At 41.6% G+C, this 18,050-nt stretch overlaps 1 protein-coding gene across 2 annotated transcripts; it reads right to left on the bottom strand.

Annotated features, from left to right (window-relative positions):
- Window positions 1–557: 557 nt before the first annotated feature.
- dtd1 (D-aminoacyl-tRNA deacylase 1) lies at window positions 558–17,962 on the bottom strand. Of its 2 annotated transcripts, none has more exons than XM_020594191.1 (6): window positions 17,788–17,962; window positions 17,270–17,360; window positions 15,147–15,382; window positions 14,155–14,252; window positions 8,132–8,296; window positions 558–1,727 (listed from the first exon to the last, which is right to left on the bottom strand). In XM_020594191.1, the coding sequence occupies exons 1-5, from the start codon at window positions 17,870–17,872 to the stop codon at window positions 8,141–8,143; spliced, it is 666 nt and encodes a 221-aa protein (XP_020449847.1). In that variant the 5' UTR covers window positions 17,873–17,962; the 3' UTR covers window positions 558–1,727; window positions 8,132–8,140. The 2 variants fall into 2 exon arrangements, with proteins under 2 accessions (XP_020449847.1, XP_020449848.1); XM_020594192.1 differs by lacking the exon at window positions 558–1,727 and adding an exon at window positions 4,615–7,182.
- Between the last annotated feature and the right edge of the window lie 88 nt (window positions 17,963–18,050).

The following is an 18,050-nucleotide window of genomic DNA, read 5'->3' as shown; positions in this document are numbered from 1 at the left end:
GGTGGGGTACTGGTATGGGCTGGTATTATTAAAGATGAGCTAGTTGGACCTTTTCGGGTTGAAAATGGACTCAAAATCAACTCTCAGACCTACTGCCAATTTTTAGAAGACACTTTCTTCAAGCAGTGGTACAGGAAAAAGTCTGCATCTTTCAAGAAGACTTTGATTTTTATGCAAGACAACGCTCCATCACATGCATGTTCTCATGTACTTCACTGCGTGGCTGGCCAGTAAAGGCCTTAAAGATGAAAAACTAATGACATGGCCCCCTTCTTCACCTGACTTAAATCCTATTGAGAACCTTTGGGCCCTTCTTAAGCAGGAAATTTACAGTGAAGGTAAACAGTACACCTCTCTGAACAGTCTCTGGGAGGCTGTGGTTGCGGCTGCACAAACAGTTGGTTCTGACCAGATCAAAAAACTGACTGACTCTGTGAATGAAAGGCTTGTGACTGTTATCAAAAAAAAGGGTGGCTATATTGGTCACTGAGGTTTTCTGTTTGGAATTTCAGAACTGTTTATTTGTAAATTATGAGTTTATTATTCTCACTAACAGGTGAAAATAAATAAGTGAGATGGGAAAATCTTTGTTTTTTATTTAGTTGCATGATAATTCTGCACACTAATAGTTGCCTAATAATGGTGTACATGTAGATATTCTCTTAAGAAAGCCAAAACTTCACTTTTACTACTTAAATGTTCAGGTTTGAGGGTTTGTTAACATTTTGGATTGACCAAGAGCACTGTAGTTGTGCAATAACAAAATTAATCCTCAAAAATACAACTTGCCTAAAAATTGTGTACATGCTGTAATTTGGCAAGGTAGAGTGCAACAACAGACAAGTACCCATGCTTTCAGGAGGAAGAGGGGACATGAGCTATAAAGTTGATGTGGATCATTGAAGGGCTTCTTGTGTGTTGTACTCTATCTAGCGATACATTACAAATTTCCTATTAATGTTTCTCAAAATTCAACACAAGCCATGCAATTTATGCAGCAGACCTGTGTGCCAGTGTAATTTGAGTTGGACCATTAACCACAGACTGTTCATACACGTACAGTAACCTTTTAACATAAGCATCACATGTGAACACTGTCAATCATGAAGTGTCACTGGTGTAATCAATATGGCGGGGCTGTTACATCATCACTGTCTTGATGTTCTTGTGCTGCATTATAAACCAAGGACTTGGAGCTGAGTTGTGCTTTAGGGTCAGTGCCATGTCTCTAAGCAGAGATTAAGTGGGAACAGCACGCCGAGATTAAGACAGCCAGGGAGAATCCAAAGAGAAAGAAGAAGAAAGACAGAGACAGTTGGAGGGAGAAACACAGAGGCCGTGGGAAAAACAGAGTAAAACAGCACAAAAGCCAGTGGGCCACACAGTGCAGTGCTGCTGATGTCTGTTCCATCCCAGATCACCCATGCTCCCTTTTTTAGCACCCTTGTTCAATCTCTCTTATCTCTTATCTATATCTACGAAAACTGAAAGTTGCCTCGTGGTGAAGCCTCCTCTTTGCTACTTTGTTGCACCTAGCTGTTCCTATCAGATTCTGAAGGAGAGAGGCCAAGGACACCAGCACGGGGACGATGATCTACGACAGGCTGAAGGAATCCTGCTGATTTCCAAACAGGAGAGAGGACAATCCACAATCAGGTGTAGGAGTCACTGAGGATTAAGGCCTTCCTGAGGAAACTGGGCTCACCGTGATGTCCCTGGTATGACAACTGCATAAGAGAACAGAGAACATTTTGTTAGGGTAGTTTTGGTCTATGACCTGATAAAAAACTCTATAAAGGCTTGAAGAGTTTAAAGTGTAATTATGTAATGTTTTCTGATGACGGCCGTAAGTAAGTTTCATGGGAAAATGGCACTGAATTATCACTTCATTCAAAAACAGAGCAATATCTACCTAGAGTTCACTGACATTAGCCACTATACATTACTGTATTACCAATAAGGCTGTAGTTGTCAAATCTCTGCTAGTTATGGGTGTAAGTTATTACTTCTTTATTATCATTATTATTAAACGATTACCTCCGCAGGGGGGATGATTTTGTTCATTAATAGAATAGTTTGCAAGTGTGCAAGTTTAAAAATGACAAGGTTGTAAAAGCAGGCTAGTGAGTAGATTAGTCTGTGTTGAAGAAGAAGAAGAAGACGAAGAAGAAAAAGATTGTCATTGTGACATGTACAATGGAATTGTGTTTGGAGCCGAGGGCCACAGGCCGCTGCGTGCGTACGCGCCGCCATCACGGGCAACTTGGGGGTTCAGTGTCTTGCCCGAGGACACTATAATATGTGGACTGCAGGCACCGAGATTCGAACCTTCAACTTTCCGGTTGGGAGACAATATCAGCATCATTCCAAATGCCAGCAGTAGGATTTCATGGTCAAGCAATGACATTATGAGGGTCAAACTATCATGGAACTATTGCTTTTAGGTGTAAGGGCATCATGGGGAAACGGAATTACCCTTCCAGAGGTCTACAGTTTGTCAGTGAACTGGGTTGTAGGACTCAAGAGCAAGACACCACAGACAGGATACATGTTTGTGAGTTTTAATAAAATGGTGTTTACAAGAGTAGAACTGCTTCAGAACAGAAGCGTTAAGCAGGAGCCGGTGGAATCTGGGTAACTCGGGTGAAGAGTAGCTGGACCCCTGGAAGTTAACATAAACCGTCCTAGGAAACACAGAGACATGGTGAGCAGGAGCTTCACAACAGGGTTTCAGGTATTTTGTGACTTGGTTTTAAAATAAACTCAAATGGATGTCTCTGGAGGAGTCTGCAGATAAAACGGGCAGGGCTTTGGAGAGAGGACCTTGGACAATGGTCCATCAGGCACCATGCAGAGAAGGTGCCCTAGGGAGAACAGAGACTGTGTACGTGTAATTTGCCCAGCAGGAAAGTAGAAGTAGGTCTTCTCCCACAGTGAGAAAACACAAAATGGTGGTGTAGGAAAAAAATGGCAGTCCCACCTTGCAGCAGAGAGACGACTCAGAGGTTAATGTGGCAGGCAGGTAGCAACAACTGTGGGGAGAATCTTTCCATCCTCAGGCTCGACAAAGTGTAAAAGGAGAATACAAAAACTGACAAATGAAGAGGCTGGCCCAGGTAAGTTGAAAAACACTCCTCTAGTGAGGGGAGAATAACAAAAAGGTAAGCACCATCAAAACACGTCAGCAAAAACCAAATCCTCTTCAGCCAGCACAATTACAAAAATAAGTGAGTGTCATAAAAAGGCAAATAGGGTGGCATCAAAGGCCCAGACAGGCAGAGTACAAGCATCATTATCAGGAAACAAGTCAAGACAGAGTCAAAAAACCCAGGTAGGGACAACAAGCTTATGGCACAGGCAGGGGTGAAGAATCCAACAGGCGAAGAGTGAACAGCCAGGAGGCGAACAGGAAACAGGCAGGAGATCGGATCCGATAAAGTGCAGTAGGGAACAGGCACTGAGATGGCTGGCTCACACTGCAGGATGGCAAAATGATAATGTGGCAAGTGGGGAGGGGAAACAAAGCAGCTTAAATAGGCAGTGCCAACAAGCGACAGGTGAGTGCAATAAACCAGATGCAGCACATTGGCTACTCTGGGGGATTGGGGCTAGAGATAAACAACGGTGCGAGATGATGCCCTGCTCCAAACCCAAAAATGGTGGTGAACATGACACACTGATTGCCTTCTAGTCATTATTAAACAAATACCTTGAACCATCAAAAAGAAAAAAAAAATGTTTAAATGCCAATGACAGCTAATGAATTCCACTTCTCATTTGTAAGAGGAAATAAAGTGCAACTACTTATTACAGAAGTTGTTTTGTGGGCCCCATATGAGCTGTTGAACAAATTAACAGCACATTATCCACAGACTGTAATCTTGTAAATTTCTTAGGGCAAACATCCCTATGTACACCTCCAACAAACAGGGAACAACATTAGTATTAATTTTGAGCATGTTTTTGGTAACCTTACAAATTCAAGCCCAATATTTACTCTCCATTTGCTTCTCCATTTATGTGAGCAAAGTTGTGAACCAGAAATCAAAGACATTGGTTGAGATGGAGAGCCCTAAATGCAGACAAAGGAATTGATTTGGTGCAGATGTGGCATTCTTCTTTCTGGACGCATTTGGCATCTAAAGCTAATGTGTTTGTCTTGGTGACATTAGTGACCTGATTTTACCTTTGTATTGAATTCATATGATTTTAATTTCAGAGTAATCTGAGGTTTGTGTAGCATTAAATCACTAAGCTCTCAACCTTGTCACTTGATACTGTGCTGGTGCGATGCTGCCATAGACCAGGGACCTGTCAATCAGCTAAGGATAACATTGGACTGGAGACTGTCTTTACGTACAGTTTGACAGAACCAGCTATCTGTATTTCATGTCGTAGCTTCAGAAAACAGGACAGGAGGGGCAAACAATGGTAAGGAGTGGTTTCTAGCACAAGTATGTTATGACTCTCACCAGACCTTCTAGCAGCTGAAAAGAAATTAGAGTAGCTTTAAAGAAAGGTTGCAATTATCTGGAGTTACTGTATTCACATATTTTATTATCAGATTTAAACAAACAAAGAATGGGACTGTCAGTTTCAGTAAATATAAAAAGATACTGTATAAGCAGTCATATAATTTTTTTAAATGAAAGCTACATCTAGTGTACAGTACTTTCTGAATACATTTCTTACATGTTTATTATACAGGTAGGTGATTTGCAAACAATTAAAAAAGCAATGAGCTGGAAATGCTCATAGCGGCCCGATGAGCAGCAGAAACCCCCTTGTAAGCCATTTATATTAAAATTAGAACACTGCAGACGGAAAGGAAGGAAGACAGTAATGAAGGACTCACAAATTACTCATTCAGACACAAGTGCATATTTCTCATGTTTAAGTCATGCAAAGCAAAACCCTCATTTGCCACACACCCAAAGATGAAAAACCAAATAACTCTCTCAACTTATCACCATTTTTTTTCTGGCTTCTGTCTTACTTCCCCTCTTCCTGCCATTTGTCTCACTATGGCTGTTTGTCAGCCAAAAAGGCCTTAGGGAAAGAGGGACTGTATTTACCCAACATGTACCTGGGGATTAAAAAAAAAAGCAGGGCCCTCTACCATAGAAGAGTTTAGAACAGGACTATATAAGGTCCCACATGGGACAGGATGTGTGTGTGTGTGTGTGTGTTTAGGGTATTGTAGAACACATAAGGCAGTATATCAAGGCAAAAATAATGATAAACACATGAACAGACTCAGATATGCTTTTATCTGTAGGTAACTAACTGTATGCATCTGTGAGAACGGACAAGCATTACTGCTGTTAAAGTGTGGTTACAATGCATGTTTATTGGTGTATCTGTTAATGCGCGTGCTTGCCAGAGAGTTCACTCAGGGAGAAGAGCTGTGCCACAGGAGCTAGCAGCAGCAGCCTCAGCAGGGAGAGCAGACAGGACTGAGGAAGCTGACTCAATGCTTGTCTGCCTCTGTTCTCCCAGAACTCATCTGTTTTTGCATCAATAAACAAATACTGAAGGCAAATAAGTGCAACACCATCCTCCTCCTCCTCTCTGCCACCTCATCCACACAATATTAGCCACAGAATGAGAAACAAACAACTGTTTCTCATGAGCGTTGCCGAGTTTAACCGCAACGTCAAAGAATTAAAAACAAGGGAAGGCACAGACAGGAAAAGGAGACATGGAAAACAGATGTTGAGGGGACTGTAGCTGATATTCACTGCAAATTTACTTAAACGTGCAATATTGTACATGACACAATATACTGTACACTAATATAAAACATGGGCGAGTGTTTTTGTTGGCAATGTAAAGAACAAAAATCAAACAAACAAAAACTGCAAACTATCACCAAAAGTCATTCCTTGTAAATTCACTGGATGCTGTTTGTTTCTCAGGTGTTGAGGTCCCTCAGGGTTTCTGCAAATTTCAAACTGTTCTTGAAACATATTAATAACATCTGCCCTTGAATTTAAGAACAAATTAAAATGACCACTTTGCAGTTATAGACCTCCACCAACAAGTCAAATTCACAGGAATGGGTTGGTGTTGTAATATAAGGTGATTCTGTACTGGGAGTAATTTTTGACAGAGGATGGATATTAGTCTATCAGAATACGCTACCCCTTAAATAAAAAATATTGAGTATCCAAACATGCTTCCAGTACTCTTAGTATAAGTATTGGTGTAATATGAGGTCATATTAGTCCATCAGAATATGCCATCCCTAAAATCTTAAATATGCTAAGAGTATCAAAATATGCTCCCAATACTAGTACAATGCAAATAGTGGCATAATATAGGGTGATTCTGTACTGGGAGCATTATTTGATAGTGGACATTAGTCTATCAGAATACACTAGCCCTAAAATCTGAATTACCATTTCATGGTTGTATGCTTCCTCCAACCAGTCAAATTCATGGGGATGGGACTGACTTTGACCACCAAAATTTAATAGGTTCATCATCCAGTCCAAGTTGACACTTGTGCCAAATTTGAAGAACTTCCCTCAACAGATTCCTGCTATATCTCTCAGCTCTATGGAGTTTTCTACCATCTTTTAAATAGATGTTTTAGTTTTATGGCCTGAAACTTCACTGCTATGGGGAAGTGCATAAGTATGAGATGGCATCACCACCATCTTATACTCAGCAATAAAAGATTATAAAAACAAAAAAATAAATACAATTTTTAAGTAAACACTTTTTTGTAAACATAGTGCTTTGAAACAAAGGAATATGGTTGTGTGAAAATTGTTTTAAATGATTTATTGAGGAAAAATACTTTGTTGAAAAACGCCTCCTCCTCAGGGGAGTTTTCCATAGCCCACAGTCAGCAAGTAACAACGGTAAACAACAGCAAACAATAAAGATCTGAAAGTTTAAGTCACGTTACTATTTCAAAGACCAAAATGCTACCAATAGTATTGGTACTGAGAACAAAAATTACATTGCTAATGCCGAAGCCGAAGTAGTTACAACAGCAAACATTAGCAACAGCACCATAGCAGAGCCAGTCATTGCAAGAGAGAGCAGCAGTGGGGTCTCTGAGTCAACAGGCGGCTGCATCTCCCTGTGTTGGATCTACTGGGCTCAGAGGAGTTGGGGATGAGGAGCGCCCTCAAGCTTTCAGATGTAAACCATGAAGGCATCTCATCATGCCTGTGGGTTAGTTACATACTAATAATTTCTTTGGTTCTGATGAGCTAAATGTTATGAATGACAATGTGAATCATGTTGCTTATACAAATCTAACTTCATGATGCTTTAACAATCATTTTAGAAAACACTGAAACATGTAGCATGCAAAAAACTAAACTTAATTTAAAATGTACTTTCATTTTCCATATGCAATATACATTATTTACACACAAAAACTGATTCTCAACATTCTCGTGCATGTGCATAAAATCAGCCATGTGCATGTATGTAACCTCACCAGAACCGTCTATTGAGAAACCATTCGAACGCACTTGTTTCTAGTGAAGCTGTTTTCAACAAAAAGCTCTAATAAACCCACTCAGCACTACCTGCCCATCACAAAATGGCAGACAGACAAAGTTAGCAAGCAACTGATGAACACAGTGGAGCATTAAGCAGCTAAAGAGCCAGATGTTTACCTCAGAAACTAGTGGAGCCTATTCGCTAAAGAGCCAGATGTTTCCCTCAGAAACTGGTGGAGCCTATTAGATTTACATTTATTAGGTGGACACAAACATGACTTTGTTGTTCTGTTTCTACTAGATGCATAAAGAGACAGATGTTCTTTAACACATTAGCTAAATCTCAAGATAAAGTAATAATATTGTACAGTATATTATAATATGTTAATGTTGTATTTTCAGCTTGTTGCACAGGCCAAAAAAAATAATGCAGCTTTCACAAAATATTTTTTGTAGCTAACTGATTTATTACAGAATGAGATCTAATAAACATGTTCAATGTCTTTTTATGTTACGGCATTAGATTCAAGACAACTAACATCACTATTTGAGACATGACTTAAATATTTAAAACAAAAGATGTGGCCTATTTTAAGGACCTACACACATGAACATGTACTATAAAGTGACTGCATGTGCTTGTGTGAGATTTTCCGAGGCTTCCTCACCGTGTCGACCTAGGGCTCCCTCTCTGAAGACACGTCACCCTCTGCTCCACTACTAGCGTTGGGGTCCTGTCGAGAACGCAGGGCGCCCTTCTCCCTGCCCGACTCCGAGGGGCCCTTGGAGCGCATCTTCTCTTTCCTCTGCTGCTGCTTCTCCTGCTTTGACAGCTGAGAAAAGCACAAGAAACAAGTCTGGATCATAAATAAATTCTTTATCTTATAGTCCATTTCATGTGCCTATAACATGTACATTACTCTCATGTCAAAGGAGATGATGACAAAAACAGTTTTCTATAAGGCACATGTCATAAATAAACAGAAAACCTGCCTTAACGTTCGCCTTAGGAATATTTAGGTGCCTCAAGAGGATAAAAAAAGAGTCCAAAAAATAAAAAATAAAAAAAAACATCCATGCATGTGACTGAGACCAGAGTGCTCCACATTTACATTTCTTCTTTAGTTAGCCTTTTTCCCCAGAGGAAATAACAGATGCATCCAGCTGGGAGTTCTATGTATTATGTCTGCAAAACAGTGAGCCTAGAAAGAAGCCTTAGCTTCTGACATTTACCACTGATATTTTAGATAGCCAAATATATGTTCACTAGCCAGCTGCACTGTAGATGCACACAAGAATGATGAGTGATGCAGCATACATCACTGTGTCCTTTGTTTGGCTTTTTAAAAACATAATTTTAATTTTTAGCAGTGAAAGAGGAGACCGGTACAGTGAAAGGTTTGATGTTCTGTCCCTGATGATGATACAACACATGGCTATAAATCTCATTTTGAAAAAGGATACTCCATTTATTGTAAACATCAATACATGTACAAATCAGCCCTTAAAAAAGGTCTCCTTCTCTGACGGACCTCTGTAAAACAACCCCATTTCCCAACAAGCTGTATAAAATGTAAACAAAGCCTAAATAAAATGTTTTGAAAACTGCATATGCCCCATATCCATTCAGTAACAATACAAAGATATCGAATTTTCAAATTAATATATTTTACATACATTTGGTTTAGATAAGCTTATTCTGAATTTGATGCTGGCAACATGTTCCAAAAAACATGGAAAAGGGGCAAGAAATGACTGGAAAGGCTATGTAATGCTAAAAAAAGGAACCACCTGGAAACTTCACAGATATTTATGTTAACTGGCACCAAGTCCGCATCATGACTGGGTATAAACGGAGCATCCCACAGAGGCTGAGTCTTTCAGAAATAAGGATGGCATGAGGTTCACCACTCTGCAGCAAACAGTTCATCAATTTAAGAATAACATTGCTCAACATCACTAAAAGATCCAGAGACAAGGCTGAAAACCACTACTGAATGGCTGTAAAGTAAAGTCACTGGCGTAAAACCCCTATGGCTAGAGGTTCCCCGACCGGGAATCCAACCCATGCCGCAGCGGTGAGTGCGCCGAATCCTAGCCACCAGGGATACCGTTAAAAAGAAATACCCTACTTAAAATGTTAAACTTTTCTGCCAATGTGTAGCCAAATTGTTTTCTGATATACTGAACTTTGGAAAAATTGCTGTAGATACTGAAGGCCCTGAAATCTATTTTCTTACTGTGAGCGGTGGGGAGTACACAAACCCAAAATCTCATTAGACTGTAGTACAGAACAAGAAAATTCTGCATCGTGACTTGCAGATCATGACCTTTCCTGTATGTTCAGTAGTCAGCCCACAGTCCCAACATGCATAACACAGTAATTATTATATTTAATTAAACAAAGAAGGAGAAACATCAGTGCTGCAGACCAACACTCCACTGACTTGTCTTTCAGAATACACGAACACTTCTATTCTTTGCCCATTTAGAGCTATTCTGGGTTGTCATATGATCACTTCAATGAGTCTATTCTTGTGACTGCACGCACTGCCTCTCACACACTCCCTAAGAGCCCTTCACAATGGCACTCGGGGCAGCTAGTCACTACTCCAATCAAACCCAGCTCCTCCTTCATTCTCACTGTGTTCTTCATGCTCCATGAAACACCGCAACAGTAATGATGAAGCGGGTATGCTAGCCATCACCTGAAAAGGCCTGTAAACACACGCTAACATTTTTGTGGCTGCTGTGAGGGAGTTGAGAGATATCCCCCTCACTAAGGATGGAGACACACAGTTCAAAGACACATGCACACTGACTGGTACATTAGAGACTAATACAGGAAGATTATTTGTTTCTGTCGTTTTACTTTGTGAACCTCTACTAATCACTCTGTCTTTGAGGTTGACATCCTGGGGTTATGTTTCCATGGAGTGCACATATGAAGATGCAGCCACATGACTCCAGCTGCTGGTAGTTATCTTGTTGGACTGTACCAGTAATGAGGGGAAGGGGGGGAGTTAGAGGGGGTTAATTTAGGCTGGTATTTTTTCAGTTTGTTAAGCATTTAATATAACCTGTGTTTGTAGCAGTCTTCATATGTTGTGTATGTAAATACGTAAATATTAGTATGGGTAATTTGTGTGTGATTTGTTTGTACTGGGGAGGGCTGTCACTTAGCCTTCAGGATGGAGTGAGGTTGTTTGGGGTCTAAAGTATAAATGCTGGGTGGAAAGCTGTGTGTGGGTGGCGATGGGGTCAGGCTGGGCCTCACCGGTGTTCACCTGTGTTGCTAATGGCTGGTGAACCTGCAAGAATGGTCTTCTGTTCACCCCATCCCACTTGTTTTGTCTGTTTAAGCCTCTGTGTGACTGCTCAGTTTCTTTAGTAAAAAAACAGAACTCTGAAGAAAAGATTCTCTGGACTGAGACTGCTCCTTTTTGTCTCATTATACTGCTGGTGCTGTGTGTGTTTCTCTTGTTCTGTTAGTTTTCTTTCCTTTTTTTTTTTTTTTTTTTTTGCAGCTGCTAAGGAAATATTTATGAACTAAACTATATCATTAAAAATCCAAAGCACTACATAAGATATTACATTATTCAGAGAGCTTGAGGAAAGAAATTCTGCCTTATTTCCATTTGAACCTATTAAAAATGTATACTATCAAACTAGACTTAGTATTGCTGATATCACATCTAGTACACATTAGGCAGATGAGGCACACACAGTAAAGAAACAAATATGTTTCTTTATCTGCCATAAAGTAATTAACATACAGTATAAAATTCTGACTCACAGCCTGATAAAATCTTGAGCCAACATGATTCAACATTTCATCATTTCTTTGTATCTTGGTTTTCAAGCCAGAACAATGCACAAAGAACCAGGTGAACAAACAGGAAAACATTGGGCCCCTCTGCTATCAACCCCAGCCGTTCAGCCCTGATTCATGGAAAGAAAGGAAGAGTGTTGGTTGGCCATTTCTTCATCATCACATCCCCTCCTCCAACCTCCCCACCTCAACACCAAGCTTGGCCTTTTGGCTGGGCTTTTATCCCTCATGTTCAGCTCTGGCTTTGGCTCCTAGGCTCCCACAGCAAAACATCCCAAACAGACAAGATTAAAATTCTGAGGAGTGCTCAATATTCCACCCTGTTGGCAAGCAAGCCAACCCCTCAAAGGGGAGAGCTGCCAAAGCATAAGGATATTGGCTGGTTTCCACGGAAGTGACCAGAATTGATTCAGGAAGAGGGATATTTGAACTTCCTTCAAATGGCTGGGTTAAGACGCTTAGAGATTTATCTGTTACAGCAAGACTAGAAACTCTTTCTTTTGTTTACAAGGTGTAATATCTCCATTACTTTCCTTTTGGTTAGTACAACTTTCTTCTAGTACTGAAATACCATTATTTATTGTGGTTTACTTTGAGGGTTTCATCTTGTTTGATAAAAAGTAAATAATGGATTAAAAACCAGTAATTATTAGACCTAGCTGCGGTGATACTGTCTGTACAATACTAGACCTTTTCCACTTTAAGAACTTGCCAACCCGTAACTGAACCTGTACCTCTTGTCCCATTTTCCGCTATTGTTTCCACTGTCCTCCACTCGCTTTGGAGACAAGTTCCAGGAGGTACATTTTGGCACCCTTCACAAGGGTGGACTAAAACAAATTCCAAGGAGGGGGTGCATGCTGAGAGCTGTCACCCTTGGCTGGTTACATGTCAGCTTTGTCACAGAAAAACAATAACATGCCTCACCATTGCTGGGTATGTGGTTTCAATGCAACGGCCCTGCTTCAACAGCTGAGATGCAGCGGGCAGAACAAGAGCGCCATCTATTGTGCTTCCATTACTGCTGAAAACTGCTTGAACCAATTTAGCCTACTTGTGTTTTCTAATTTCCAAAACTGTACAATAACACATTACCTTTATAAAGTACAATATGGATGAGGTTTATTTTGCAAGTCTGCCCCAAAGTCAGGATTTTATTGCAGAAAACAAGCTCTGTGACAAACCACGTTATGACACTTGCACGTTTTGTTCAAATAATCTTCACAAGTGAATACCACTGTTATGATTTTTGCAGCACATATTATTTCAAGCTTCTAACCAAAAACCCATTCAAAAAACCCACTGACTTCAGGGCAAGGGAACTGCAAAACTACTGACTCTGTTCCAGGGTATAGGACTCACTACTATGGCACTCTTATATCTAGACCAGACAAAGACAGGCAATGTATTTAATTGATGAAATATTGGCAGGCAATCACAGTTACTGAGATTGTTGGGGAAAGAAAAAAAAAGTCTGAGCATCCAAAATACAGCTGAGGTGGCGCTGTCTCATACAGTGCCACCAGAAGCTTGGAGGAAACAGGACAAGCATGCAAGGAACAGGCGTGGCCCCCTCCAGAATGGGACAGATACTGCAGAGGGTGAGCATGAATGGGCAACAGCGAGCGTCCCAAAACCTGCGCATGTGGACCTATGCTGCCAGTGAAGCCCACACATTAACACCCTATCACCCACACAGCACATGCACACTCACAGAGCTGACTAACCAGCTTCACCATGGGGATGGCTGTGTGAGAAGAACACAGTGAACTAGGCCCATTCCACGAGGCGATGAAGAGATTGGTAATGGCCAACTTTAATCCTGGCAATGCTGTCATTGTTGTTCTCTGGGTGTGTTCAGTTTTTGTTCTTTTGCTCTAATTTCCAAAAGCTACTTAACTAATTATCCTTTATTACAATTTAGCTTGTAGCAGTTTTAGTTTGCCTACAATGCTTAACCTATCTGCTTGATCTTGACACGGAGCAATGTTTGCATTTATTTGGAGTCTGATTTATGGCCATCTGACAAATATAAATCCAATATTTACTCACCTTATGTCTAGTTCAGTCTCCACAATACAAGAAAAAGTATCTGGCTCTGTAGCTGCTAAAGGCTACACAGCTGTTCACCAGCTGGATGGTAACTGTGTAAAGTGGGTTTACCAGAGCCTCTGAGCCGAGAGCAGCCGTTTGCTGTGGCTATGAACAGAGCTGTTCAGAGTGGAGTTCCAATACCACCTGTTATTTATTATAGTGCAGCTTATTGCTTATAATACTGGTTTGCCCACATCATACATGGTATCATTTAATGTGTATTACTCTTCTAATCGTTTTCATATTTGAGTCTTTTTTTTCCAACATATTCATTTTATATACAGTATTTGTGTTGTTGTTTACAGCTGCTCTGGACAATACACATTTCTTACTGAACTCATTAGCCTCATGTAAAACAAATCAGCCCAGTGCTCTACATGTAGCATGAGAAGGAAGAAACAAGTCTCGCAACAAAAGAGCAAATATCACCACCTAGTGGTTCAATGTGAGAAATGAGTCTTTAAAAAGTTAAAGGACAATTGATGGATTAAGTTTAGTAGCAGAGTAAATGAGAAATAAGTTTCACACATTCACTTTGATTATGCATCTAACTCCCCATGTACCTTTGACACAATAACTAAATGTCGATTTAATAGCTGTGTTCTAAGCTTTTAATCGCATCTGGCAAATTAGCGATCTCAAGGAGCAAACTCCATCCCCAGAAATATGGCTAAAAGTTAATTTGGGGGAAAAAATAAAGCTAGTTATTGGTCTTTGACTCTCTTTTTTGTCAAACTACTAGGACCTAAATGCTCAACAACGTACCTGTTTGGGGTCTACGGGACCAGTAGGTGAAATCAATTCAATGGTAACAGGCCCATCGTTTTGTATGTGGACCTGCATCTTGGCTCCAAACAACCCATCTAGAAGCACAAAACAAATCACAAACACATTTTACAAAACTGCAAGACATCACATAAACCCATTTTTTCATCTTTTAGCATCAGTGCCACAGATAGCCTTCTGTTCACTCAGTCCTAAGTAGGCTACTACGTCCCGGATGGTATCATATCTTAATGCTATTAGGCAGTAAACACCAGTGAAATTGGTTTGCCATTGGCAGCCCATGTTTCATAAGGATGTAGGATAACACAGAGCCTTGAGACATTGAGGACGAACAGCAAAGCAGCTGTAGGAGGACAGGAAGTTTCATCTAAATGTTCTCTTCCTTCCACCAGGTCTGTGAGATTAATGACACCATCTGTAAAATGAAGCCATGGGCCGCAGTGAAAAAGAGCTGTATCATCATATTTCCTCTCTGGAGGTGGGGACTAATTAGGAAACCTTATGTCTCCCTTGCTGGGACAAGGAGCTCTCCACACCTGCTCCCCACTGGTCTGACCCAATTCGCTGCCAGCATTACTGCCACCGCACCACAGCACCGATAACCCACACCCCTAGACTCAGCTGGGAACACTGGCAATTATATAGCATGGGGACAGGGAACCGGTCCAGACGTATAAGTGAGAAGAAATAACAGTGACCCTCAACACTTTTGTTTTTAATGAGCTCACAAACAAGCAGCTGTGAATAACCCACTGCTTTTTAAACCATGTTATCCTCCAACCTCCTGGGACTCCATTCAAAGTGGCCTTTTATTTTGACCTGCACACTTTTAACAATGGCCCTAAACTCTTGCTATTTTTAAACTCTGACCTCACAACATCCATCATCTTCTCAGTTATCATATCAGAAACATACCACTGTAGAACTGCAGTATAAAGGGGGCCAGCAACGATGGTCATTGGTTTACCCACCCTTAATAAGCTCTGGCTTGTAGGTACTCCTCATGTTCTCCAGGATGCTGCTGTAGAAGGGCCGGGCCAGCTCTGCGGGCATGGCTGAGTGGAAGTCTGGCTTGTTGCCCTTCAGTATACACTGTAGGGTAAACTGGCTCACACACAGCACCTCAAAGTCCCTGTCCATAACACTTTTGCTCCACGCTCGCCCGGTCTCATCTTCAAACAGTCGCAGGTTCAGGATCTTGCGTACTCTGAAAGAAATGAGTCGGATGAGCCTGTACAGCAAGAAATGAGCCTCTTTGTCCATACAAAGCCTGTGACACTGTGCTCCGTACATACAACTTATTGGTTTCATTTAACAGAGAACACTGGAGTCATTACTGCTGAACATTTTCCAAACTATACCATTAGTTTGTAAACTATCTGCTACCCCTCAGGCAGGCACTCCTTTGTTCATGCCACAACAAACAGCACCTTTTACACTGCCTCAGTATAAAAGGCACAGTCTTGGTCATGTGTTGAAATCTGTTCCTCCGTCAAGATGCCTTTCCCCCTTTTAAAACTGTGTTTCCAGTAGCGGCCTCCTAGGTGGTTATGTCTCACTCTGGTTACTTGCAAAAGCATGAATAAGCACAGCCACACCTCTGCACAACCCTGTGGGAAGGATGTTGCACGAATACATCCAAAAAGCATGCTTCTGTCTGTGCTGCTGTGTGCACCTTGTGTGTGTGTGTGTGTGTAGCCCTGCCCTCAAACAGACACAGACCTGAAACTGGATCCACATAGTAGTGTACTGTAATTCCTGATAGGTAAAACTGTTTACTGTAGCACCCCTTCTTGGTTAAGATTTAAGGGGGAAAACATTTTGATACAACACCGGCTTTTTAAAGATCAGTGCGTAAAGTTAAAAAGGCTGCCCTGAAGAAGGGTCAAAACACCAGCAGTTCACCATGATCTCTCCGTGATCTCTGTGTAAAATCAAAGTTGTAATATTGGTTGTTTCCATGTATTGTTTGTAACCTGGAACCTTTTTAGCTCCTTACCCACTAACAATGTACAGTATACTTGTGATGAATTTTCAAATGCATGCTAGAAATTAGTTGTTGATCTTGGCACATGTTATGTTTTTAAAGCCATGCATGGCCTTGCCCCTCAGTACCTGTCCGACCTCTTGGCTAGATACGTCCCTCGCAGAACCCTACGATCATCAGGTCATCTTGCTCTTGTCGTTCCCCCTGCACACTACAAAAAATGGGGAGGTTGCGCCTTTGCCGTGCATGGCCCTAGGCTGTGGAACTCCCTGCCTTTAGATATACGCTCAATAACTGAGCCGGCAGCGTTTAACTCAGCTTTAAAAACATCTTTTTAAACAAGCTTTTAATGTTTAGCGTGTTCACTGTCTTTCGCCAGCTTTAATAATTTACTTTCTAACTAGTTTTAATATGTTAGTGTGTGTATTGGTCCGCTGGACCACCATGGGTGAGCCCCCGGTGAGAGAGCCGGCCGGGTAGTAGCTGGCCTATATCAAGTCTTTGGATATAGATTTGGCTTCTGTTTGTCTATGAGTGTTCTTAACTGATATTGTATTTCTATGTTTCTATTGTTATAGCACTTTGTGCTCTTGAGCTGGAAAGTGCGGTACAAATAAAGTTTATTATTATTATAGTAGTGGTATCAGTCACCTTCTATGGAGTGGTCTGCTGGGGCAGCAGCATCACGACCGCGTACTGGAAAAGACTAGACAAACTGGCCAAGAGGGCCAGTTATGTCCTGGGAAGCCCCCTTGGCCCAGTGCAGGTGGTGGGAGACAGGAGGATGTTAGCCAAGGACTCCCACCCCATGCATAAGACTTTGACAGCACTGGGCAACTCCGTCAGTGACAGACTGCTTCAGTGTGTGAAGGAGCGTTATTGCAGGTTCTTCCTTCCTGCTGTTGTCAGACTTTACAACCAGCATTGCTCCCAGTAGAATCTGCTATAAGAATTTGCAACATGGTTTATAAAATGATTAGCTGTGATGTAAACAAGCCACCAATGACCATGATTTATAATTCATGACCCAACTATAAAAGAAAGCTGATTTCTAATGCAGCCAGACTGCCCTTCCTGGTGTCGGATGTCTCTCCCCCATACACTCACATGTACTCAGCATCCTTCTGGGTGTCCTCCACAGATATACCCAGCAGCACACACAACCCTCGTCCTATTGAAGTGATCTGCTCCTCTCCCACTGCAAGAAAACAGAAAGGTGTTTATGTATGAACGCGGTGCTCCGACTGTCATTCGGCGACATGCAGCGCCCAGTGACAGCGCTGTATGTGGAGAGAGGGAGCCAGCAGGCAGGACCGTCGTTCAGCTGTCGGCTCCTCTGACATGCAGAGGAAACGTTCACTATCTGTGTGGCTAAAGAACCTCTACCGCTTGTCCTTTGAGCCCCAACAGTCAGCTAACTCTGTAGCAGTGCTCTGTCTGAACGAAGGTCAGCGACACGCCTGGCGTCTCGTTTATTTTGTGAGAGTGCTAATGCTAACCACCTAGGTTAGCTAACATGCATAGTGAGCGAGGTTTAATAAATGAACGCTGCTAGACTTCGCTGGGTGACACTGTCAAGAACGTTAAAGCACAACAGCTTCTTTCAGTTCAAATTAGCCGCTTACCTGTCACGGTAGCCTTGGTGACCCTCTGAACGATAGCTTTCATTGTTTTGGTTGTGTTGGGGACACACAACTTCCCGGTTCTCATAGAGTGTACGGAGCGTTGTCGCCCTCCAGCGGTCGACCTACGCAGCGCATAGTCTGCTGCTTCCGGGGTTTGCTCCTCCTAGCAGGTCATTCAGACCCATGTTCCTCATCGTAACTAAATACCTGCAATTCTGAGATACTTATATTTTACTTGAGTATTGCAATTATATGCTTATCCT

The sequence above is a fragment of the Monopterus albus genome, unplaced genomic scaffold (genome assembly GCF_001952655.1).
Source record: "Monopterus albus unplaced genomic scaffold, M_albus_1.0 scaffold22.1, whole genome shotgun sequence".
Taxonomy (NCBI): domain Eukaryota; kingdom Metazoa; phylum Chordata; class Actinopteri; order Synbranchiformes; family Synbranchidae; genus Monopterus; species Monopterus albus.
This window is presented reverse-complemented; position numbering and strand designations above follow the sequence as displayed.